Source organism: Oncorhynchus mykiss, chromosome 7 (assembly GCF_013265735.2).
Source record: "Oncorhynchus mykiss isolate Arlee chromosome 7, USDA_OmykA_1.1, whole genome shotgun sequence".
NCBI classification, from domain to species: Eukaryota; Metazoa; Chordata; class Actinopteri; order Salmoniformes; family Salmonidae; genus Oncorhynchus; species Oncorhynchus mykiss.
The window spans coordinates 8297214-8323648 of NC_048571.1; the positions used below are offsets into that span (position 1 = coordinate 8297214).

Sequence of the window (26435 nt, forward strand, 5' to 3'; positions counted from 1 at the left end):
ACACACACACACACACACACACACACACACACACACGCCTATGAAGGTGATTGGTGTTATGTGTTTGTGCTGTAGTGTTTATGACATGGCTGTGTAGGGTAACATTGTCTTGTCTCTCTCTCTCAGTTCCCACAGTCAGTCTTCTGTCTCAGAGTACACTCCCAGCTCCATGAGGACAGGCCCCAGCACCCCGGTGACCCCCTGCAGGCTGAGTTTGGGGGTGGACTCCTTCCCCCCTCGCCGTCCCCCCGCCCCCTGTGGCCTGGCCAAGCTGGTCCTGGAGAGGGGCATCTCTGCTTCCCTCTCCACCGCCGATGCCCCCCCTCCCTCTCACCTTAAAGCCCCACTCCCCCAGCGTCTCCTCCCCAGCACGCCCCCCAACTCCCCGTCCCACTCGCCGACCCCCTCGCCTGTGCCCTTTGAGTCCCGCGCCTCGGCGCCAGCCACCTGTGACAACTTCCTGGCGTCGCGTCCGGCCGAGCTCTTCCTCCAGGATGTGTATGGGCTGAAGTTTGGCCGCACCCATCGCCCCAACCTCCCCAGCCCCGACCCCACCTCACATAGCTTCAGCCACGGCCCCAGAATCAAATCCAAAGCCAAACCCGACCCCATCAATGTAAACTTAGTCGAGAGGCTACGCCGGCTGGGATTGGTCAAGGTTCCCCAGGGGGTGGAGCCGTTGTCAGAGTGCCTGGTGCGTCAGGACTCGGCCACCTTCCTAGCCACAGGCGGAGGCAGCCTATTGGACGGCCTGCGGCGGAACCAGAGCCTCCCCGCTATGAGTGGAGCGACGCGGGGAAGCCCCTCCCACCATCTGGGCCAGGCCCCACCTCAGCCACCCACCTCCCTAGCCATCGCCCCACCCCTCTGGGGCAACCTGAAGGGGCAGCGCTCTGTCCGCTCTAGGCCCGCCTCCACCTCCCATGCCCCACCCCCTTCACTCAAACCATGAAGAAGTTATGACACTACAGGGAGACAGGGTTTGGAGGGGAGCCAGCACCGAACAGAAGCATTTGGGCCCACACCCTCTCTCCTCTTTCCTCCCTCCACCCCTCCCTGCCTTGCTCCTTCTCCACATCTCTTTTAGATTGATATTCGATGAAGAAAAGGGCAACAAGTGGGGGGAAAAAGTCCCTCTCCTTTTTATAAATTCTTTTTAAAAGCACAATATTGTTAAAAATGGAAATGTGCATTAATGCCACGGTGTATATGCCATTTTAAAAGCCTTAGATTGCCTGCAAAGGGCTTTACTAGCTGTTCTTAGCCTTGCCTGCCTTCCCCCTCCAGCCCTCTAGGAGCGCTGTAGGTAGACGTTCTCCCTGCTCTCTTCTGCTCTGCCCCTGCTACAGTAGTTATTCATCTGTGAGGCTCTGGATGCTCAAATAGATGGGAAGATGACCGAGGGGATAAGTAAGTTGATGAGGGCTTGAGAATGTTTAGAGGGATGGGGAAGAAGAGGTAAAAAGGGGAAGTGGCAGAATGTGACAGAATGTCAAGGAGAGGAAGAACAAACAAGAGAAAGAGATGAGGGAGACGAGGAGGACAGTGATGAGGGGGGATGAGAGAAGAGCAGTGTAAAGAGAGAGCTTGAGCCTCCAGAGCCTCAATGTCTAGGGGCTTGTTGTTCTGTAGTTCGAATAGCTTTCTAAAGTTCATTTTTAAAAGCAGTAGAGTAGTTTTTCATGTGTATATACGCTAGCTAGACTCGCTACGCCCCTTAGCTTCTCTTAGGAACTAGGCTGGTGCCCATGCACCTTACTACTGCCAGCCCGTTGCTAGGGAACTACAATCTAGCCTTCCCAGTGTTACTACTAATACAATGATCCTTTTGCTTTGCTGTCGTCAGGGGCAACTCTCTCTGTGCATTGTAATAGGCTACAACCAGTCTCTGAAATGCATGGTATGTCCTGAAAACGACACACTTCTTTGCCTACAGGTCCCAGCATGCACCTGGCCCTCTGGGGGTGGGTAGGACCCAGCCGTGCAGCGTGATTGGCTGTAGTGGTCTGACTGACAGGTCCGAGGCTGCTCCTCCTCAGGTCTCCCATAAGGAAGAGGTTGTAAAGCTTTAAAGGAGAAGCCTGTTTGTACTGTTGGGGTGTTTCTGGTTTAAAGCCATGTGTATATTTTATTAGACACTGAGTGGGATTGGTAGGTTTTGTTTTGGATGCCGTTAGCCTGGCCCCAGATCTGTTTGTGCGGTCTTGCCATACCCCTATTGTCATTGTCATGTTACAGCACAAACTGATCTGGAACCAGGCTAGGATGCAGCTGGGATGGACTATTCCTCAGCTTGTGGAGATCTGAGAGGATTTGATTGGTATAACCAATATGGTGAAACTTCCACCTAGCCTATCAGAGGGCACGGTAGATGTATTACCAAATTGCTTACACCTGTCAAATCCTGACAGACTCCCCACAAGTGCATAGGGCTTAGAGGTCGATTTGGGATGGAAGGTTACAAGGTTATTGACTGGAAACGGAGAACATGGTAGTCGCTTATCTCAGGCCCATGGCGTGCTCAGGTCTGCGTTCATTAGGGCACACCATTGTGGAATGTTCCAGTAGAAATATATGCAGAACAAGTTCTAACGTTCCACAACGTTTACCTCCTCAACATGCTCCTGGTACAAGAGGTTTGGTCCCAAACGGGGAACCATCAGCATCCTAGGTAGTAGTGGGTGTACTATGTTTTGATGCAGGTTAGCTCTGAGTCTCATCTCATGTATGGTTCACTATTACTGTGGTTATGGTCTTTAAAGGTACTCTATTCACTCAGCGGCCAGTAGAGGGCAGCATGGTGTTGTGTGATATTGAACAGCTATGAGACTAACGGCCTCTAGTACCTTCCACTGTAATGCTGTTTATTTTAAATCTGAAAGGACTTGATGGGTGTAGCGGCAGAGCCTAAGCATTCTGGGGAAATTCCAGCTAGCCTATCAGAGGTCAAGGTCAAACAAATCCACTATTGTTATTCCTTTCAGGTCTACTGGAGTGTGTAGTGGGGAGGGCCTAGACTAGAGCCTGGGTACCTGTCTGTGTTCACATGACACAGAGTACATGACCTGGAATGCTAGCAAGACAGGTTCTGTATTTCAAGCTAGCTAGACTAGTGTGTGACCCTTTGACCCGGTGCCCTTTGACCCATACTTGACCCCTGGTGTGACTCTCAGACGTCCCTGCTATGCCAATTTCCTTACCGTCCGTCCATATGACCTGTCCCACTCATGTACTGCACTTTTTAACCTGATTTACAGAGATCACTAGTTAGGAAATATTATTAGTGACAAATATTGATATTTAGACTAGGTTATAGCATCAAATACTGTATCATTATCAAAGGTAATAAGTTATTTAGCATTTCATGTAGACATTTATTTTAGATGTTTTGTTGTGCCTCCATTGTGTGATGAACCATTGAAAAGGGAATCCAAGCTGTCATGTTTTTAAAACTGTATATCAGTGCAAACCAAAACTCATTTTTAAATACAGTGAAATGCTTTGTGTTGGCTTGTGTGTGTTGTAATACCTATTACCTATGTAACCACGAGGAAAGAGCATCAGTTTTATACTAGGCTTTCTGCTCTGGGGGAGGTATAGGAGGAGAGGCTGTTCGTTCTATTGCATCTAGTTCTATGATTCACACCGTTGGCTCTATTGAATGTAGCTGATGGGTGATGGTGGAGGTTGTTATGGGCTCTGTGTAGTTGGAAGTGTCCATTATTGGTTTTGGACCTGGCGCCTCTCCTCCATGCTTCATAAAATACCCAAGATGACCTTTTTGGTGCTTTTGCTTTAATAAAGGAAATGAGAAATGATTTGGTTGTCTTATATTTATTGTCTTATAATGTGTGTGTGTGGTGTGTGTGTGTGTGTGGTGTGTGTGTGGTGTGTGTGTGGTGTGTGTGTGTGTGTGACACCATTTGTCAGTTCAGTCTTCTATTAGTGTTTGTATGTAATTTGTTTGTCAGAAGTGCAGCACTTGGGCTGTTCTGTAAATGTTTAGGAAACAAACTATTTCTCGTTAAATTATGTCATATAAAGCGGTGATAGCAGATGGGGATCAGAGGTCGTAGGTCACATTACGTAGGTCATGTCACATGGGGCAGATCTATACAGATGTCGTAGGTCTCACATGGGGCAGATCTATACAGAGGTCATTGGTCACGTCACACAGGGCAGATCTATACAGAGGTCGTAGGTCTCATCACATGGGGCAGATCTATACAGAGGTCGTAGGTCTCATCACATGGGGCAGATCTATACAGAGGTCGTAGGTCTCATCACATGGGGCAGATCTATACAGAGGTCATAGGTCTCCTCACACGGGGCAGATCTATACAGAGGTCGTAGGTCTCCTCACATGGGGCAGATCTATACAGAGGTCGTAGGTCTCGTCACATGGGGCAGATCTTGATGCTGTCGGATGTCTGGCTGAACTGACCCAGAGCGAAGTCCAGTCCAACACCAACCCCACTTCCCACCCCGAAGGCCGCATACAGTGGCTGTGTAAAGTTGGCACGGAACGTGTGCAGGTGCGCCATGCTCTCCGCCACGCTATAGAACGCCAGGGTGCCCGCGTTGAGGTCCAGGAACAACCCCAGACGCGGCGAGTACGTCACCGGGATGTCCCTCTTCTCATTGTCATGCATTGCCGTGCAACACGTATCCGACAGCTCCAGGCTCCATGATTGGGCGTTGTAGCCAAACCCCGCCCTGGCGTCCGCCCCCTTCCTGCTCAGGGCTCCATAAGCCACACCCATTGATGACCCCCTCCCCCGCCAATCCACCTCCCAATAACATCGCTGGGCGGAAAGAGGGGCCTGGCACAGCACCTGGGTCCAGCCGTCGAAGCGTTGGGGGCAGTCTGGATAGGGTTGCCGTGCCCCCTGTAGGGTGGCCTTGGTGTTGCTCTCCGACAGGGTCAGACGCCGGTGGGCTGTCCTCGTGTCTAGGGTCAAGGTACAGGCATCTGGGGGAGGGAAGAGTGGAGGGATGGATGGATGAATAGTTAAGTTGTGGGGATAAGGACTTTGCAGATTTGGTTGTCAGCTGTTGTGAGTACTCCTTCCCCTTGGCCCCAACCTTCTGAAGTTTTCAGATCTGAAAGTTGTAATCAATATGGTGGATGCTACAATGCTCATACCTTTCCCTTCATGTCTGCGAACATGGAAGGGTGAGGGCCAAGGCCACACGGTAGGGAGCTAACTGGAACAGGCTGTGTCTGTGTAGATGTTTAGCTGTTCTATACTCACACTGCAGGAACTCCTCTCTGCTCCTGGGCTCTGGGGCCTGGATGCTGGAGATGTCTATCTCCCTCACTACAGGAGACGAAGACAGGCAGTATGAGGGGAGAGGATCACAACCAGTGGTGGAAAAAGTACCCAACTTGAGTAAAAGTATACAGTAGATACTTCAATGGAGAGTTACTCCAGTAAAAGAGAAAGTTACTCCAGTAAAACACTACTTTAGTAAAAGTCTAAAAGTATTTGATTCTAAATATAATTAAGTATCAAAAGTAAAAGTGTAAATAATTTAAAATTCCTTATATTAAGCAAAGCAGACTGCACCATTTTCTAGTTTTTAAAATGTACAGATAGCAGGGGCACATTCCAACACTGAGACATCATTTACAAAAGACGTGTTTAGTGAGTCCGTCAGATCAGAGGCAGTAGGGATGACCACGTGTTCTCTGTTTAGTGAGTCCGTCAGATCAGAGGCAGTAGGGATGACCAGGGATGTTCTCTGTTTAGTGAGTCCGTCAGATCAGAGGCAGTAGGGATGACCACGTGTTCTCTGTTTAGTGAGTCCGTCAGATCAGAGGCAGTAGGGATGACCACGTGTTCTCTGTTTAGTGAGTCCGTCAGATCAGGGGCAGTAGGGATGACCACGTGTTCTCTGTTTAGTGAGTCCGTCAGATCAGAGGCAGTAGGGATGACCACGTGTTCTCTGTTTAGTGAGTCCGTCAGGTCAGAGGCAGTAGGGATGACCACGTGTTCTCTGTTTAGTGAGTCCGTCAGATCAGAGGCAGTAGGGATGACCACGTGTTCTCTGTTTAGTGAGTCCGTCAGATCAGAGGCAGTAGGGATGACCACGTGTTCTCTGTTTAGTGAGTCCGTCAGATCAGAGGCAGTAGGAATGACCAGGGATGTTCTCTGTTTAGTGAGTCCGTCAGATCAGAGGCAGTAGGGATGACCACGTGTTCTCTGTTTAGTGAGTCCGTCAGATCAGAGGCAGTAGGGATGACCACGTGTTCTCTGTTTAGTGAGTCGGTCAGATCAGAGGCAGTAGGGATGACCACGTGTTCTCTGTTTAGTGAGTCGGTCAGATCAGAGGCAGTAGGGATGACCACGTGTTCTCTGTTTAGTGAGTCGGTCAGATCAGAGGCAGTAGGGATGACCACGTGTTCTCTGTTTAGTGAGTCGGTCAGATCAGAGGCAGTAGGGATGACCACGTGTTCTCTGTTTAGTGAGTCCGTCAGATCAGAGGCAGTAGGGATGGCCACGTGTTCTCTGTTTAGTGAGTCGGTCAGATCAGAGGCAGTAGGGATGACCACGTGTTCTCTGTTTAGTGAGTCCGTCAGGTCAGAGGCAGTAGGGATGACCACGTGTTCTCTGTTTAGTGAGTCCGTCAGATCAGAGGCAGTAGGGATGACCACGTGTTCTCTGTTTAGTGAGTCGGTCAGATCAGAGGCAGTAGGGATGACCACGTGTTCTCTGTTTAGTGAGTCGGTCAGATCAGAGGCAGTAGGAATGACCAGGGATGTTCTCTGTTTAGTGAGTCCGTCAGATCAGAGGCAGTAGAGATAACCAGGGATGTTCTTTGTTTAGTGAGTCTGCCAGATCAGAGGCAGTAGGGATGACCAGGGATGTTCTCTGTTTAGTGAGTCCGTCAGATCAGAGGCAGTAGAGATAACCAGGGATGTTCTCTGTTTAGTGAGTCTGCCAGATCAGAGGCAGTAGAGATAACCAGGGATGTTCTCTGTTTAGTGAGTCTGCCAGATCAGAGGCAGTAGGGATGACCAGGGATGTTCTCTGTTTAGTGAGTCCGTCAGATCAGAGGCAGTAGAGATAACCAGGGATGTTCTTTGTTTAGTGAGTCTGCCAGATCAGAGGCAGTAGAAATGACCAGGGATGTTCTCTGTTTAGTGAGTCTGCCAGATCAGAGGCAGTAGAGATAACCAGGGATGTTCTCTGTTTAGTGAGTCTGCCAGATCAGAGGCAGTAGAGATAACCAGGGATGTTCTCTGTTTAGTGAGTCTGCCAGATCAGAGGCAGTAGGGATGACCAGGGATGTTCTCTGTTTAGTGAGTCTGCCAGATCAGAGGCAGTAGAGATAACCAGGGATGTTCTCTGTTTAGTGAGTCTGCCAGATCAGAGGCAGTAGAGATAACCAGGGATGTTCTCTGTTTAGTGAGTCGGTCAGATCAGAGGCAGTAGGGATGACCACGTGTTCTCTGTTTAGTGAGTCCGTCAGGTCAGAGGCAGTAGGGATGACCACGTGTTCTCTGTTTAGTGAGTCCGTCAGATCAGAGGCAGTAGGGATGGCCACGTGTTCTCTGTTTAGTGAGTCGGTCAGATCAGAGGCAGTAGGGATGACCACGTGTTCTCTGTTTAGTGAGTCCGTCAGGTCAGAGGCAGTAGGGATAACCAGGGATGTTCTTTGTTTAGTGAGTCTGCCAGATCAGAGGCAGTAGAAATGACCAGGGATGTTCTCTGTTTAGTGAGTCTGCCAGATCAGAGGCAGTAGAGATAACCAGGGATGTTCTCTGTTTAGTGAGTCTGCCAGATCAGAGGCAGTAGAGATAACCAGGGATGTTCTCTGTTTAGTGAGTCTGCCAGATCAGAGGCAGAAGGGATGACCAGGGATGTTCTCTGTTTAGTGAGTCTGCCAGATCAGAGGCAGTAGAGATAACCAGGGATGTTCTCTGTTTAGTGAGTCTGCCAGATCAGAGGCAGTAGAGATAACCAGGGATGTTCTCTGTTTAGTGAGTCGGTCAGATCAGAGGCAGTAGGGATGACCACGTGTTCTCTGTTTAGTGAGTCCGTCAGGTCAGAGGCAGTAGGGATGACCACGTGTTCTCTGTTTAGTGAGTCCGTCAGATCAGAGGCAGTAGGGATGGCCACGTGTTCTCTGTTTAGTGAGTCGGTCAGATCAGAGGCAGTAGGGATGACCACGTGTTCTCTGTTTAGTGAGTCCGTCAGGTCAGAGGCAGTAGGGATGACCACGTGTTCTCTGTTTAGTGAGTCCGTCAGATCAGAGGCAGTAGGAATGACCACGTGTTCTCTGTTTAGTGAGTCGGTCAGATCAGAGGCAGTAGGGATGACCACGTGTTCTCTGTTTAGTGAGTCGGTCAGATCAGAGGCAGTAGGAATGACCAGGGATGTTCTCTGTTTAGTGAGTCCGTCATATCAGAGGCAGTAGAGATAACCAGGGATGTTCTTTGTTTAGTGAGTCTGCCAGATCAGAGGCAGTAGGGATGACCAGGGATGTTCTCTGTTTAGTGAGTCCGTCAGATCAGAGGCAGTAGAGATAACCAGGGATGTTCTCTGTTTAGTGAGTCTGCCAGATCAGAGGCAGTAGAGATAACCAGGGATGTTCTCTGTTTAGTGAGTCTGCCAGATCAGAGGCAGTAGAGATAACCAGGGATGTTCTCTGTTTAGTGAGTCTGCCAGATCAGAGGCAGTAGGGATGACCAGGGATGTTCTCTGTTTAGTGAGTCCGTCAGATCAGAGGCAGTAGAGATAACCAGGGATGTTCTTTGTTTAGTGAGTCTGCCAGATCAGAGGCAGTAGAGATAACCAGGGATGTTCTCTGTTTAGTGAGTCCGTCAGATCAGAGGCAGTAGGGATGGCCACGTGTTCTCTGTTTAGTGAGTCCGTCAGATCAGAGGCAGTAGGGATGACCACGTGTTCTCTGTTTAGTGAGTCCGTCAGATCAGAGGCAGTAGGGATGACCACGTGTTCTCTGTTTAGTGAGTCGGTCAGATCAGAGGCAGTAGGGATGACCACGTGTTCTCTGTTTAGTGAGTCGGTCAGATCAGAGGCAGTAGGGATGACCACGTGTTCTCTGTTTAGTGAGTCGGTCAGATCAAAGGCAGTAGGGATGACCATGTGTTCTCTGTTTAGTGAGTCCGTCAGATCAGAGGCAGTAGGGATGACCAGGGATGTTCTCTGTTTAGTGAGTCTGTCAGATCAGAGGCAGTAGGGATGACCAGGGATGTTCTCTGTTTAGTGAGTCCGTCAGATCAGAGGCAGTAGGGATGACCACGTGTTCTCTGTTTAGTGAGTCCGTCAGATCAGAGGCAGTAGGGATGACCACGTGTTCTCTGTTTAGTGAGTCCGTCAGATCAGAGGCAGTAGGGATGACCACGTGTTCTCTGTTTAGTGAGTCGGTCAGATCAGAGGCAGTAGGGATGACCACGTGTTCTCTGTTTAGTGAGTCGGTCAGATCAGAGGCAGTAGAGATAACCAGGGATGTTCTCTGTTTAGTGAGTCCGTCAGATCAGAGGCAGTAGGGATGACCAGGGATGTTCTCTGTTTAGTGAGTCTGCCAGATCAGAGGCAGTAGGGATGACCACGTGTTCTCTGTTTAGTGAGTCCGTCAGATCAGAGGCAGTAGGGATGACCACGTGTTCTCTGTTTAGTGAGTCCGTCAGATCAGAGGCAGTAGGGATGACCACGTGTTCTCTGTTTAGTGAGTCCGTCAGATCAGAGGCAGTAGGGATGACCACGTGTTCTCTGTTTAGTGAGTCCGTCAGATCAGAGGCAGTAGGGATGACCAGGGATGTTCTCTGTTTAGTGAGTCTGCCAGATCAGAGGCAGTAGGGATGACCACGTGTTCTCTGTTTAGTGAGTCGGTCAGATCAGAGGCAGTAGAGATAACCAGGGATGTTCTCTGTTTAGTGAGTCCGTCAGATCAGAGGCAGTAGAGATGACCACGTGTTCTCTGTTTAGTGAGTCTGTCAGATCAGAGGCAGTAGAGATAACCAGGGATGTTCTCTGTTTAGTGAGTCCGTCAGATCAGAGGCAGTAGGGATGACCACGTGTTCTCTGTTTAGTGAGTCGGTCAGATCAGAGGCAGTAGAGATGACCACGTGTTCTCTGTTTAGTGAGTCTGTCAGATCAGAGGCAGTAGAGATAACCAGGGATGTTCTCTGTTTAGTGAGTCCGTCAGATCAGAGGCAGTAGGGATGACCACGTGTTCTCTGTTTAGTGAGTCCGTCAGATCAGAGGCAGTAGGGATGACCAGGGATGTTCTCTGTTTAGTGAGTCCGTCAGATCAGAGGCAGTAGGGATGACCACGTGTTCTCTGTTTAGTGAGTCCGTCAGATCAGAGGCAGTAGGGATGACCATGTGTTCTCTGTTTAGTGAGTCCTCCAGATCAGAGGCAGTAGGGATGACCACGTGTTCTCTGTTTAGTGAGTCCTCCAGATCAGAGGCAGTAGGGATGACCACGTGTTCTCTGTTTAGTGAGTCCGTCAGATCAGAGGCAGTAGGGATGACCACGTGTTCTCTGTTTAGTGAGTCCGTCAGATCAGAGGCAGTAGGGATGACCATGTGTTCTCTGTTTAGTGAGTCCTCCAGATCAGAGGCAGTAGGGATGACCACGTGTTCTCTGTTTAGTGAGTCCTCCAGATCAGAGGCAGTAGGGATGACCACGTGTTCTCTGTTTAGTGAGTCCGTCAGATCAGAGGCAGTAGGGATGACCACGTGTTCTCTGTTTAGTGAGTCCGTCAGATCAGAGGCAGTAGGGATGACCATGTGTTCTCTTTATAAGTGTGTGAATTGGGCCATGTTCCTGCCCTGCTAAGCATTCAAAATGTAATGAGTACTTTTGGATGACAGTTAAAATATATGGAGTAAAAAGTACATTATTTATTTTAGGAATGTAGTAAAGTAAAAGTTGTCAAAAATATAAATAGTAAAGTACAGGTACTCCAAGAAACTACTTAAGTAGTATTTGAAAGTATTTTTACTTAAGTACTTTACACCACTGATCACAACAAGGGTAACCGTAAATATAGGGCAATATGCTTTCCTCAGATGTCGAGAGGAAGAACTGGAGAATGAAGAAAAGGAATGAATGAATTATGACTCACATGCAGGGAAAGCTGGCATCTGATTCATGATGGGGTCAGGGGTCGGCGGATCCAGGAAAAGGCTGGTATTCACTTCCGGTTGGGATTCAGTCAGTGCACCCATCCCCCCTGTCAAAACAGTATGTTTATAGCCATGATTTTCAAACAATGTGCTGTGGCACCAGCAAGGTACATTATACAGTGTCTACACTGGAGAAAGGCTAGTAAGACCAGGGTTTATGACCTCTGATGGGTTTAAAGCGGTGAGGGTCGGGACCATAGAGATATATAGAGGACTCATCTTTGTATCTGTGCCATTAAAGAGTCTGTGGACAGCATGGGCAGCGCCATTGAGGCAATTTCCATTTTCCCGATTGGCTGATCCCTCCTCATGACCCATTGTACATGACTCCAAGAATGTCACGAGGAGGGATTATCCAGTGGACTTGAAAGCCACCCAGTTGACTACATTAAAATGCTGAAAGCCCTCAATGGTGATGCCTGTGCTAATATGGCCTTTTGGCTACTAGAGGCCTCAATCATTCTCTCGGGTCGGGACTCACATGGGTCAACTCCACCAGTGTTGTTGTTGACTGGCCCAGGTGCCGGTGTGGCACGTCGATGGGAGCGGAAGAGACTTGCTATGGATCCCATCCGGCTGAAAGCTCCTGAGGCTGGGGTGGCTTGGGTAACAGCACCGGGGGTAGGGGTGGTGGTGGGTTCTGGTCTGGGTGTCTCTCTCCGGCTGGGCGTAGGGCTGGGTCTGGCTGGCTCTCTACGACTTGGAGTGGGACTGGGACTGGCTGGCTCTCTACGACTTGGAGTGGGACTGGGACTGGCTGGCTCTCTACGACTTGGAGTGGGACTGGGACTGGCTGGCTCTCTACGACTTGGAGTGGGACTGGGACTGCGTCTGCGCGTCTCTCTTCGACTTTGGGTAGGGCTATTTCTGGCTGGCTTTTTCCGCCTCTGAGTGGGACTAGATCTGGTGCTTGGCCTGGGGGCTGCCTCTCTGGCTGTGGAGAGACGAGAGGTATTACTGGGTGAGCATGGCTTGATGAGTCTAGAGGCGTCCACATAGGTTCGGTTTGCTTCTAGCAGAACTCGGCTAGGTGAAACGAACGTCTGACGTCTTGCTTGAAAAATCTCAGTATTACTGTTTGGTCCCGCTTGAGCCACTGTAGCAACAATATACCCAGTAACACTTCCTCAACATAGAAGAAAATAATAAAGATAAATCAAGAAATCTGTATTTATCTTTTATGTTTTTTGCCAGGAAGATCCTAGTCGCGCAATTTTACATCTAACTAAAATGTTTGGTGCGGTATTTCTCAAGTGGAAAAATGTGCATTAAAACTAGCCAGCAAACAATCCCATTCATTGCTCCCACTCCTACTAGGAGCAGTACCTAGTCCAGTAATACCATTGACCAATCACAGACGAAGGGGCGTAGACTTCGGACTAACGAACATTGACTTGCCTCAAGGAAAAATGTTGCGTTGCCGAACAGCTGAACCAAAGCGTCACAACGTTTCATCATAATAAATGCTTAAACTGTTTCGACTATGAAACATACAGTAAGCTTAACGCCTGTCGCGTGCTTCCCAGTCGAAACAGTTCCATCATATATTATGAAACATACAGTAAGCTTAACGCCTGTCGCGTGCTTCCCAGTCGAAACAGTTCCATCATATATTATGAAACATACAGTAAGCTTAACGCCTGTCGCGTGCTTCCCAGTCGAAACAGTTCCATCATATATAATGAAACATACAGTAAGCTTAACGCCTGTCGCGTGCTTCCCAGTCGAAACAGTTCCATCATATATTATGAAACATACAGTAAGCTTAAAGCCTGTCGCGTGCTTCCCAGTCGAAACAGTTCCATCATATATTATGAAACATTTCTGTGACGTTTTGGTTGGTTTTGGTGTTCGCCGGGCGTTTACTTGGCTGTTGGCATACACTACATTTTCTCCAGAGGCAAGTGGAAGTTCGGTAGCCAAAGTCTATACGCCCCTTCGTCAGAGATTGGTCAACAGGACTACTCTTAGTAAGAGTGGGAACTATAGATGGGATTCTTCAATTAAGTGTTTGTCATTCAACAAGAGATGACTAGTTTTCATGTAGATTTTTTCACTTGAGAAATACTGCACCAAACATCTTTAGATAGATGTGAAATGATGCGACTAAGACCTTATTGGCAAAAACGTCAAACTGAATGACACATTTCCTGATTTATCTTAGATTAATCCAGACTATTTTGAGAAAGTATTACTGGGTATGTTGTTGCTACGGTGCTTCAAGAGGGACAAACAACAGTAATGTTGAAGCTTTTTCTCCTTTTTTAAGCGACGGTCATGAGGGAGTACGTTTTGCTCGTAGCAAACCAAACCTATGTATCCGGACACCTTTCTGATTGCATAGAGAGAGAATGAGAGGAAACGCGAGGCAGTTGAGTAGATTTTATAAACACTCTAATGATGACTGAATTTGTAGTATTGGTCAAGACCACCTAAGGGAGGTGGTCAGAGATACATTTATGGAACTGATATCTGCAGTTATTCTGAAGAGGTTCAGGATGTGACACAGTACGGATGGAGGAGACAGGAAGAAGGAGCATACACAGATGATAAGGAAATGTTCCTCTTGTGAGGCAGGCCAACCTGTGGAACCGGTTATGTTCACAAATAAATTCTGGGCTTTGTGTGTGTGTGTGTGTGTGTGTGTGTGTGTGTGTGTGTGTGTGTGTGTGTGTGTGTGTGTGTGTGTGTGTGTGTGTGTGTGTGTGTGTGTGTGTGTGTGTGTGTCTGTCTGTGTGTGTGTGCGTTTGCATGTGTGTGTGTGTGTGTGTGTGTGTGTGTGTGTGTGTGTGTGTGTGTGTGTGTGTGTGTGTGTGTGTGTGTGTGTGTTACCTGGTTCTCTCTCCTCTCTCCTCGGCCTGTCTCTGTCAGCTAAAGGAAAGAGGTAGAAGAGAGTTTAAACCCCTTTGCACGCAAACACACACACACACACACACACACACGCAAACACACACACACACGCAAACACACACACACATGCAAACACACACACACATGCAAACACACACACACATGCAAACCCACACACACACATGCAAACGCACACACACACACATGCAAACGCACACACACACACACACACACACACATGCAAACGCACACACACGCAAACACACACACACACACACGTCTGACCTCGTGGTTCCTCTCTGCTCCTAACATCCTGAGAGCGCAGGCCTACACCTACAGAAGGAAACATGATTAAGCTGATCTAATGTTTGATCATGATCGTCATAGTGAGATTTGTAATGAAACTAGCCCTACCACGTGAGTTAGGTCCTCGAACCGCCACGGAGACAGTCGGTGTGGGAGCTGAAACACGACCACGAACGTACACATCATTATGTGTCATTCAATGACCTATCACAAACCGCATGTTAAAACCGATACAGGAAACAGGCGCTACAGTACATACCTGCAGGACGGTTGTTGTTTGTTGTTGTTGTTTTGGATCCCAGACCAGAAAACACTGAGGAATTGTCATTGAAAATAAAAAGGCACAACACTCACCATTAAAAACATACTGTTTAACCATGAAAAACATACTGTTTAACCATGAAAACATACTGTTTAACCATGAAAACATACTGTTTAACCATGAAAACATACTGTTTAACCATAAAAACATACTGTTTAACCATTAAAAACATACTGTTTAACCATGAAAACATACTGTTTAACCATAAAAACATACTGTTTAACCATTAAAAACATACTGTTTAACCATGAAAACATACTGTTTAACCATGAAAACATACTGTTTAACCATTAAAAACATACTGTTTAACCATTAAAACATACTGTTTAACCATGAAAACATACTGTTTAACCATAAAAACATACTGTTTAACCATTAAAAACATACTGTTTAACCATGAAAACATACTGTTTAACCATGAAAACATACTGTTTAACCATAAAAACATACTGTTTAACCATAAAAACATACTGTTTAACCATTAAAAACATACTGTTTAACCATAAAAACATACTGTTTAACCATAAAAACATACTGTTTAACCATTAAAACATACTGTTGAACCATTAAAACATACTGTTGAACCATTAAAACATACTGTTTAACCATTAAAAACATACTGTTTAACCATTAAAAACATACTGTTTAACCATTAAAAACATACTGTTTAACCATTAAAAACATACTGTTTAACCATAAAAACATACTGTTTAACCATAAAAACATACTGTTTAACCATTAAAACATACTGTTGAACCATTAAAACATACTGTTGAACCATTAAAACATACTGTTGAACCATTAAAACATACTGTTTAACCATTAAAAACATACTGTTTAACCATTAAAAACATACTGTTTAACCATTAAAAACATACTGTTTAACCATGAAAACATACTGTTTAACCATTAAAAACATACTGTTTAACCATGAAAACATACTGTTTAACCATAAAAACATACTGTTTAACCATTAAAAACATACTGTTTAACCATTAAAAACATACTGTTTAACCATAAAAACATACTGTTGAACCATTAAAAACATACTGTTTAACCATGAAAACATACTGTTTAACCATAAAAACATACTGTTTAACCATTAAAAACATACTGTTTAACCATTAAAAACATACTGTTTAACCATTAAAAACATACTGTTTAACCATGAAAACATACTGTTTAACCATTAAAAACATACTGTTTAACCATTAAAAACATACTGTTTAACCATTAAAAACATACTGTTTAACCATGAAAACATACTGTTTAACCATGAAAACATACTGTTTAACCATGAAAACATACTGTTGAACCATTAAAAACATACTGTTTAACCATTAAAAACATACTGTTTAACCATGAAAACATACTGTTTAACCATTAAAAACATACTGTTTAACCATTAAAAACATACTGTTTAACCATAAAAACATACTGTTTAACCATTAAAAACATACTGTTTAACCATTAAAAACATACTGTTTAACCATGAAAACATACTGTTTAACCATGAAAAACATACTGTTTAACCATTAAAAACATACTGTTTAACCATGAAAACATACTGTTTAACCATAAAAACATACTGTTTAACCATTAAAAACATACTGTTTAACCATGAAAACATACTGTTTAACCATTAAAAACATACTGTTTAACCATTAAAAACATACTGTTTAACCATGAAAACATACTGTTTAACCATTAAAAACATACTGTTTAACCATTAAAAACATACTGTTTAACCATTAAAAACATACTGTTTAACCATGAAAACATACTGTTTAACCATGAAAACATACTGTTTAACCATGAAAACATACTGTTGAACCATTAAAAACATACTGTTTAACCATTAAAAACATACTGTTTAACCATGAAAACATACTGTTTAACCATTAAAAACATACTGTTTAACCATTAAAACATACTGTTTAACCATAAAAACATACTGTTGAACCATTAAAAACATACTGTTTAACCATTAAAAACATCCTGTTTAACCATTAAAAACATACTGTTGAACCATGAAAAACATACAGTTTAACCATTAAAAACATACTGTTTAACCATTAAAAACATACTGTAACTATTAAAAACATACAGTAACTATTAAAAACCTTTTGTTTAACTATTAAAAACCTGACTATGATGATCCTTCATCAGGAACAATAAATCATTATTTCAAGTTAGGTATTTCATATCCAAACTGCACAATTAATGATGATGACCAATCACTCAACTAGACAAGTGAAAAGACCAGCACCAAAAGGAACAGGCACTGAGTATAAAGCATTTGCACTACGTAAATTAAATATTGCCTTTCCTCACATTATTTGCTGTTGACTAAAATGTCCAATTCAGATTAGTTCACAATCTCAGTGAATTATTAAAGTCCAACTCACACTACCAATAAAGAAATGGGAAAACTACTCACAACTCCTGAACCCTCCCGTCTTCTGGACGCCATTTTTTTTTGCTATGATGGGGAAAACAGTGCAGTGAGTAAGTACAGTCTGTCAATCCACAATTTAAATGTTTATTGGTAATCGATGGCTTCTAGCTCTAGCATTACGAGTGGCTTGCTTATGCTGAGCCTTCTTCAAGCCCCACAGAACACCCTGGACCAGAGCTAGAGACATCTCTGGACCAGAACTCACCTTTGTCTCCTAAGGTGAACAGTGTTGTGTCATTCACTGAAGAGAAGGATGAGAAATGGCAGTTTATTAACTCATTGACATTGTATTGATCCACTGATATCAGTCTAAAACGTAGTATGGAAAAAATATTTATATTTATAGTGGACAAGGTAATGGTGATAGAGATCTCTGCAAGTTGTGTGTGTGTGTGTGTGTGTGTGTGTGTGTGAATTGATGTGTGTGTGTGTGTGTGTAGTATGCATGTCCGCCACTCTGACACACCTGTCTTGGTGATCTTGCCCAGTTCCACGTTGCACATGTCCTCCACTCTCTCCCGTAGGTTCAGGATGGCTTCACGTACAGGCTCAAACGTAGCCTCTGGATTGGCCACCACACACGACAGATCATTACACTCAAACGGGCTGCACAGAGACTCACAGGTCTGTAGGGCGGCGCACAGGAGAAGGAGGAAGTGGAGAAGAGGATGGAATGGAAGAGGGCAGAGATGGAGAAATGAGGAGAAGAGGATGGGATGGAAGAGGGCAGAGATGGAGAAATGAAGACCGAAAGAAAGGCAACGTCAGAAAAAGAAGACACGTCATTTAAGAAATAATGCCTTTTGTGATAGAAGCTCCACATTTCAAACATGACTAGGACAATGCTGCTTTTTAACTTTTGTCCCATCGCAGATGTGGTCTTTCACACCCTGGCAGCCATGTCCAATATGGCCATCAACCAGCTGCATGCAGCGAAAGTGGATCAAAAATATATAAAAGGTAGCAGAAAGAGACAAGCGTCCTACCTCCAGGAAGTGGATGTTGTCCTCACAGCGGAACACCTCCTTCATGTCCTTGTCTCTCCTCTTCAGCTCCGAGATCTCGGCCTCCAGCTTGTTCACCACGTCCTGGGCCTCGCTTACTTTCTCCTGCCCAGCCTGGTTCATCACACCCTCCACCAGCTCCTGGAGCCTCTCCACTGAGCGCTGGAGCTCCGACAGCACCGTCTCTGTGTCATCATGTACCCTGTCTGCTGAGCGCTGGGGACACAAACACAGGTATGAAGACATACGCACACTGGTACTGTATGGAGGTGGATAGAAAGGTACTCACTGAGGAACACACACACACACACACACACACACACCTACGCACTGGTGTAGTGAGGTGTAGTGTAATGGAGTGTGGTGTGGTGTAGTGTGGTATAGTGTAGTGTGGTATAGTGTAGTCGGGTGTAGTGTGGTATAGTGTAGTGTGGTATAGTGTAGTGGGGTGTAGTATAGTGTGGTATAGTGTAGTCGGGTGTAGTGGGGTATAGTGTAGTGGGGTATAGTGTGGTATAGTGTAGTGTGGTATAGTGTAGTGGGGTGTAGTGTGGTATAGTGTAGTGAGGTGTAGTGTGAAGTGCCGTGTGGTGTGGTGGGGTATAGTGTAGTGGGGTGTTGTGGGGTTTGGTGTAATGTGGTGTGGTGTGGTGGGGTTTAGAGTAGTGGGGTGTAGTGGGGTTTGGTGTGGTGTGGTTTAGTGGGGTGTAGTGTAGTGTGTCCTAAGCCCTTACCTTTGTTGCCTCCAGCATCTTCTTCATGTCTTTCAGCTCTCCTTCTCTTTCTTTCAGTCTCTGATGATTCTCTGTCTGCACCTCAGCCAGCTCTTTCTGCAAAACACAGTCACATCAACTCACTCCTGAATGGACTGGAATGCAGTCTGGAATGCTCACTGGCCCACACACACACACACACACACACACACTTCTAATGAATCACCACAGCAAAGGCTGAATGAGAGGCAGTTTCTAGGTGTGTCCAGATCAGCTGTGATGGGACACAGACCAGCAGCCTGTATGAATGTTTTGATCAGACTGTATTTACATGTTTTTGTGGAGTGAGTCTGTACATGGTGGTGTGTTTGATTAATATTATAATAATAATATATACCATTTAGTAAACGCTTTCATCCAAAATGACTTACGGTCATGTGTGTGGCCCCAGCGGGAATCGAACCTTGGCTTTGCATACAGAGCCACACAGGACCTGATTGGGTGTTGTTTTGTTGTAAAGGTCATGAGTAACCTTGCCTGAGACCTGAAGACTTGTGTTAGCTCCCAGAGCGAATGACTAGCCTTTGGTTCAGTGGGATAACACAGTCTTGTGCCAGGCAGTTGATCAGATTAGTGGGTGGGTATGGTGGTGTCCATGTACAGCGCATTCGGGAAGTATTTCAGACCACTTGACTTTTTCCACATTTTGTTACGTTACAGCCTTATTCTAAAATGGATTAAATAAATACAAATTATTCACCAATCTACACACACTACCGCACAATGACGAAGCGAAAACAGGTTTTTAGACATTTTTGCAAATGTATTACAACAAAAAAAACTGAAATACCTTATTTACATAAGTATTCAGACCCTTTGCTATGAGACTCAAAATTAAGCTCAAGTGCATCCTGTTTCCATTGATCATCTTTGAGATGTTTCTACAACTTGATTGGTGTCAAACTGTGGTCAATTCAATTGATTGGACATGATTTGGAAAGTTACAGTTGACAGTGCATGTCAGAGCAAATACCAAGTCATTAGGTCGAATGAATTGGCCGTAGAGCTCCGAGACAGGATTGTGTCTAGGCACAGATCTGGGGAAGGGTACCAAATAAATGTCTGCAGCATTGAAGATACACAAGAACACAGTGGGCTCCATCATTCTGAAATGAAAGAAGTTTAGAACCACCAAGACTCTTCCTAGAGCTGGTCGTCGGCCAAACTGAGCAATCGGGGGAGAAGAGCCTTGATCAGGGAGGTGAGCAAGAACCCGAGGGTCACTCTGACAGAGCTCCAGAGTTCCTCTGTGGAGATGGGAGAACCTTCCATAAAGACAACCATCTCTGCAGCATTCCACCAATCAGGCCTTTATGGTAGAGTGGCCAGACGGAACCCCCTCCTCAGTAAAAGGCACAAGACAGCCCGCTTGGTGTTTGCCAAAAGGCACCTAAAGGACTCTTAGATCATGAGAAACAAGATTCTCTGGTCTGATGAAACCAAGATTGAACTCTTTGGCCTGAATGCCAAGTGTCACGTCAGGAGGAAACCTGGCACCATCCCCAAGGTGAAGCACAGTGGTGGCAGCATCATGCTGTGGGGATGTTTTTCAGTGGCAGGGACTGGGAGACTAGTCAGGATCGAGGGAAAGATGAACGGAGCAGAGTACAGAGAGATCCTTGATGACACCTGATCCAAAACACTCAGGACCTCAGACTGGGGTGAAGGTTCATCTTCCAACAGGACAACAACCCTAAGCACACAGCCAAGAAAACGCAGGAGTGGCTTCGGGACAAGTCTCTGAATGTCCTTGAGTGGCCCAGCCAGAGCCCGGACTTGAACCCGATCTAGCATCTCTGGATAGACCTGAAAATAGCTGTGCAGCGATTGCTCCCCATCCAACCTGACAGAGTTTGAGAGGATCTGTAGAGAAGAATGGGAGAAACACCCCAACCAACCTGACAAAGCTTGAGACAATATGCAGAGAAGAATAGTAGAAACTCCTGAAATACAGGTGTGACAAGCTTGTAGCGTCATAACCAAGAAGACTCAGGGCTGTAATCGCTGCCAAATGTGCTTCAACAAAGTACTGAGTAAAGGGTCTGAAAAATTTATGCAAATGTGATATTTCAGTTTTATATTTGAATACATTTGAACAAAATCCTAAAAATCTGTTTTCGCTTTGTCATTATGGGGTATTGTTTGTATATTGTTTGAGAATATATACAAATAATTGAATTTAGAATAAGGCTGTAACGTAACAAAATGTGGAAAAAATGAATACTTTCCGAATGCACTGTATGTCTGAGGGCTTACCTGTCTCTCTGTGCGCTCTGCCTTGGTGGAGGTGGTCTCATGGTCCTTGTGCTGGTTACTGGTGCACAGCCAGCACACAAAAATCTGGCACTGGCGACAGTAGAACTCCTGCAGGTACTTGTGCTCGGTACAGATCTTCTGCGCCAGCTTGCCCGTGGGCGCAATCAGCTCATGCTTTTTCAACTCCGCTTTCGTCTGATGCGGTTTCAGGTGGGCCTCGCAGTAGGACGCCATACACACCAGGCAAGACTTCACCGCAGCCCGCTGGTCTCCAGCGCCGTGGCACATGTCACAGGGCACGGCCATGGCTGGCAGCCTGCTGACACCACCACTACGGGAACTTCCCTTGGCTCTACCCATGGTGTTGGCACGGTGGGCGCTCCGGATGGACTCCCTGGCGGAGGTGGTGAGGGCCCCCTTGCGGAGCTGCTCCACGGCCTCTGCCAGCATGGTGTTCCTGGACAAGGAGGGCTTGGGACAGAATGTCTGGCGGCACTGGGGGCAGCTGTAGACTCCAGGGGAGCGAGGGTTGTCCTTGCTCCAGTAGTCCTTGATGCAGCCCATGCAGTAGCTGTGGCCACACGGGATGGTGACTGGCTCATTGGGGAGGTCCAGGCACACAGGACAGTTGAACTGCTCCTCCGTCCACAGATTACCACTCATAGTGAGACCACAGGTGGCAGAGGTGAATGTAGACTATTACAAAGAGAGAGAGCGGAAGAGAGAGAGTGACAGAGAGAATAGAGAAAGGCAACTGAGAGGAAAAAGTTGAGGTAGAGATGGATGAAAACAGAAATGGGTAGAATCAGAAAGAATGCTGTACACACAGAGAGATATGTAGCTACAGAGCAAAGACACACAGAGAGATATGTAGCTACAGAGCAGAGACACACAGAGAGATATGTAGCTACAGAGCAAAGACACACAGAGAGATATGTAGCTACAGAGCAGACACACAGAGAGATATGTAGCTACAGAGCAGAGACACACAGAGATATGAGGTATAAGACAGAGGTATGACTCTGTCCAGGGTGTTAGTCAGAGAGTGGTGATCTCATATGAGATGGACCAATGGTGTTGTCGGAATAAAAGGAAGACAGGTAGAAGGGCGGGGCTAGAGTCACAGAGCTGGTTTAGGGAGAAAAACAGGAGGGGATGAGTTTCTTTGTGATGTCACATACCATTACAGTAAATAGAATAGAATGTCACCGGAATGTTACAGTAAATAGAATAGAATGTCACCGGAATATTACAGTAACTAGAATAGAAGGTCACCGGAATGTTACAGTAACTAGAATAGAATGTCACCAGCATGTTACAGTAACTAGAATAGAAGGTCACCGGAATGTTACAGTAACTAGAAAAGAATGTCACCAGCATGTTACAGTAACTAGAATAGAAGGTCACCGGCATGCTACAATAACTAGAAAGAATGTCACCGGCATGCTACAGTAACTAGAAAGGTAATTGGCATGTTACAGTAACTAGAATAGAAGGTCACCGACATGCTACAGTAACTAGAATAGAAGGTCACCGGCATGTTACAGTAATTACAATAGAAGGTCACTTGCGTGCTACAGTAACTAGAAAGAAGGTCACCGGCATGTTACAGTAACTAGAATAGAAGGTCACCGGCATGTTACAGTAACTAGAAAGAACGTCACCGGCATGTCACATTAACTAGAAAGAAGGTCACTGGGATACTGCAGTAATTAGAATAGAAGGTCGCTGGCATGCTACAGTAAATAGAAAGAAGGTCACCGGCATGCTAGAGTAACTATAAAGGTCACCAGCATGTTACGGTAACTAGAATAGAAAGTCACTGTTATGCTACAGTAACTAGAAAGAAGGCCACCTGCATGTTACCGTAACTAGAAAAGAAGGTCACCTGCTTGTTACCGTAACTAGAAAATAAGGTCACCTGGCCTGTTACAGTAACTAGAATGAAGTTCACCTGCATGTTACAATAACTAGAATGAAGTTCACCTGCATGTTACAGTAACTAGAATAGAAGGTCACCGGCATGTTACACTAACTAGAATAGAAGGTCACCGGCATGTTACAGTAACTAGAATAGAAGGTCACCGGCATGTTACAGTAACAAGAATAGAAGGTCACCGGCATGTTACAGTAACAAGAATAGAAGGTCACTGGCATGTTACAGTAACAAGAATAGAAGGTCACCGGCATGTTACAGTAACAAGAATAGAAGGTCACTGGCATGTTACAGTAACTAGAATAGAAGGTCACCGGCATGTTACAGTAACTAGAATAGAAGGTCACTGGCGTGTTACAGTAACTAGAATAGAAGGTCACCGGCATGTTACAGTAACAAGAATAGAAGGTCACCGGCATGTTACAGTAACTAGAATAGAAGGTCACCGGCATGTTACAGTAACTAGAATAGAAGGTCACCGGCATGTTACAGTAACTAGAATAGAAGGTCACCGGCATGTTACAGTAACTAGAATAGAAGGTCACCGGCACGTTACAGTAACTAGAATAGAAGGTCACCGGCATGTTACAGTAACTAGAATAGAAGGTCACCGGCACGTTACAGTAACTAGAATAGAAGGTCACCGGCACGTTACAGTAACTAGAATAGAAGGTCACCGGCACGTTACAGTAACTAGAATAGAAGGTCACCGGCACGTTACAGTAACTAGAATAAAAGGTCACCGGCACGTTACAGTAACTAGAATAGAAGGTCACCGGCACGTTACAGTAACTAGAATAGAAGGTCACCGGCATGTTACAGTAACTAGAATAGAAGGTCACCGGCACGTTACAGTAACTAGAATAGAAGGTCACCGGCATGTTACAGTAACTAGAATAGAAGGTCACCGGCACGTTACAGTAACTAGAATAGAAGGTCACCGGCATGTTACAGTAACTAGAATAGAAGGTCACCGGCACGTTACAGTAACTAGAATAGAAGGTCACCGGCATGTTACAGTAACTAGAATAGAAGGTCACCGGCATGTTACAGTAACTAGAATAGAAGGTCACCGGCATGTTACAGTAACTAGAATAGAAGGTCACCGGCATGTTACAGTAACTAGAATAGAAGGTCACCGGCATGTTACAGTAACTAGAATAGAAGGTCACCGGCATGTTACAGTAACTAGAATAGAAGGTCACCGGCACGTTACAGTAACTAGAATAGAAGGTCACCGGCATGTTACAGTAACTAGAATAGAAGGTCACCGGCACGTTACAGTAACTAGAATAGAAGGTCACCGGCATGTTACAGTAACTAGAATAGAAGGTCACCGGCATGTTACAGTAACTAGAATAGAAGGTCACCGGCATGTTACAGTAACTAGAATAGAAGGTCACCGGCATGTTACAGTAACTAGAATAGAAGGTCACCGGCATGTTACAGTAACAAGAATAGAAGGTCACCGGCATGTTACTTTAACTAGAATAGAAGGTCACCGGCATGTTACAGTAACTAGAATAGAAGGTCACCGGCATGTTACAGTAACTAGAATAGAAGGTCACCGGCATGTTACAGTAACTAGAATAGAAGGTCACCGGCATGTTACAGTAACTAGAATAGAAGGCCACCGGCATGTTACAGTAACTAGAATAGAAGGTCACCGGCATGTTACAGTAACTAGAATAGAAGGTCACCGGAATGTTACAGTAACTAGAATAGAAGGTCACCGGAATGTTACAGTAACTAGAATAGAAGGTCACCGGCATGTTACAGTAACTAGAATAGAAGGTCACCGGCATGTTACAGTAACTAGAATAGAAGGTCACCGGCATGTTACAGTAACTAGAATAGAAGGTCACCGGAATGTTACAGTAACTAGAATAGAAGGTCACCGGAATGTTACAGTAACTAGAATAGAAGGTCACCGGCATGTTACAGTAACTAGAATAGAAGGTCACCGGCATGTTACAGTAACTAGAATAGAAGGTCACCGGCATGTTACAGTAACTAGAATAGAAGGTCACCAGCATGTTACAGTAACAAGAATAGAAGGTCACCGGCACGTTACAGTAACTAGAATAGAAGGTCACCGGCATGTTACAGTAACTAGAATAGAAGGTCACCGGCATGTTACAGTAACTAGAATAGAAGGTCACCGGCACGTTACAGTAACAAAACATTAAAGAAAGTCACATGCTTCCTTCCTTGCCTATCAGCTGATTATACCTAGACCATTCCACTATAGGTGAACTCTCTCTGTCTCTTTCTCGCCCTCCATCTCTTTCTCTAAAAACAACATAGTGTGTGAAAACAGACGCTAGGTGGAAGTGGTGATCTGACCAAGCCTGTCTTCAACCAGTAGAGAACACAGGAGGCTGGTGACACCTTCATTGGGGAGGATAGGCTCGTGGTAATGACTGGAGCTGAATCAGTGGAATGGTATCAAATACACCAAACACATGGTTTCCATGTGTTTGATGCCATTTCATTCGCTCCATTTCAGCCATTAGTATGAGCCATCCTCCCCTCAGCAGCCTCCACTAGTAGAGGCCTGTCTTCAACCAGTAGAGGCCTACCATCCTCACTGTGAAGTGATGATCTGAACAAGCCTGTCAACAACCAGTAGAGGTCTACCATCCTCACTGTCTGTATGTGTCATGTGCATTTGACCAATCAACCTTCCCTTCCCTATTGCTGTCTTGCTCCATAATATCCATCCATTGTTATGGTGTCTACCTCCACTGCAAGGTGTGCATTTTCATTCTCTAATGCCAGGCCTAATTCAGTTCATTAGCATCTTGTTGTAGGGTTGGGCTCATTAGCATACCTGTGAAAAGACAGATGCGACCCCTCCTGTCTCCGCCTCCAGTATCTACGCTGCAGTAGTATCAGAGGCCTAGGGTAAGTCTGTTATATCTGGTGTCATTCTCCTGTCTTATCCGGTGTCCTGTGTGAATTTAAGTATGCTCCCTCTAATTCCTCCCCACCCCGAGGACCTGAGCTCTAGGACCATGCCTCAGGACTACCTGGCTTGATGACTCCTTGCTGTCCCCAGTCCACCTGGTCGTGCTGCTGCTCCAGTTTGAACTGTTTTGTTTGCAGCTATGGAACCTTGACTTGTTCACCGGACGTGCTACCTTGTCCCGGACCTGCTACCTAGACCGGACCTGCTACCTAGACCGGACCTGCTACCTTGTCCCGGACCTGCTGTTTTTGACTCTCTCTATCTACCGCACCTGCTTTCTCGAACTCTGAATGCTCAGCTATGAAAAGCCAATTGACATTTACTCCTGAGGTGCTGACCTGTTGCACCCTCTACAACCACTGTGATCTATGGTCATCTATGAACGTTTGAACATGTT

The 26435-nt window shown here is 45.6% G+C and overlaps 2 protein-coding genes across 4 annotated transcripts in view; one reads left to right on the forward strand and one right to left on the reverse strand.

Annotated features, from left to right (window-relative positions):
- The window catches only part of LOC110528741 (trafficking kinesin-binding protein 2), a 47304-nt gene extending 43488 nt beyond the window's left edge, over positions 1-3816 (forward strand). For all 3 annotated transcript variants that reach the window (XM_036982402.1, XM_036982403.1, XM_036982404.1), the window contains one exon: positions 127-3816. In XM_036982402.1, coding sequence (XP_036838297.1) covers positions 127-952 — 826 coding nt within the window. In that variant the 3' untranslated portion in view covers positions 953-3816. The remainder of the gene's footprint in view (positions 1-126) is intronic.
- LOC110516860 lies at positions 3519-22195 on the reverse strand. Its single transcript, XM_036982405.1, has 14 exons — positions 21132-22195; positions 18837-18932; positions 18085-18318; positions 17565-17724; positions 17304-17339; positions 17081-17122; positions 14578-14631; positions 14427-14474; positions 14298-14345; positions 13995-14033; positions 11644-12096; positions 11102-11209; positions 5256-5321; positions 3519-4972 (listed from the first exon to the last, which is right to left on the reverse strand). The coding sequence occupies exons 1-14, from the start codon at positions 21792-21794 to the stop codon at positions 4398-4400; spliced, it is 2622 nt and encodes an 873-aa protein (XP_036838300.1). The 5' UTR covers positions 21795-22195; the 3' UTR covers positions 3519-4397.
- Between the last annotated feature and the right edge of the window lie 4240 nt (positions 22196-26435).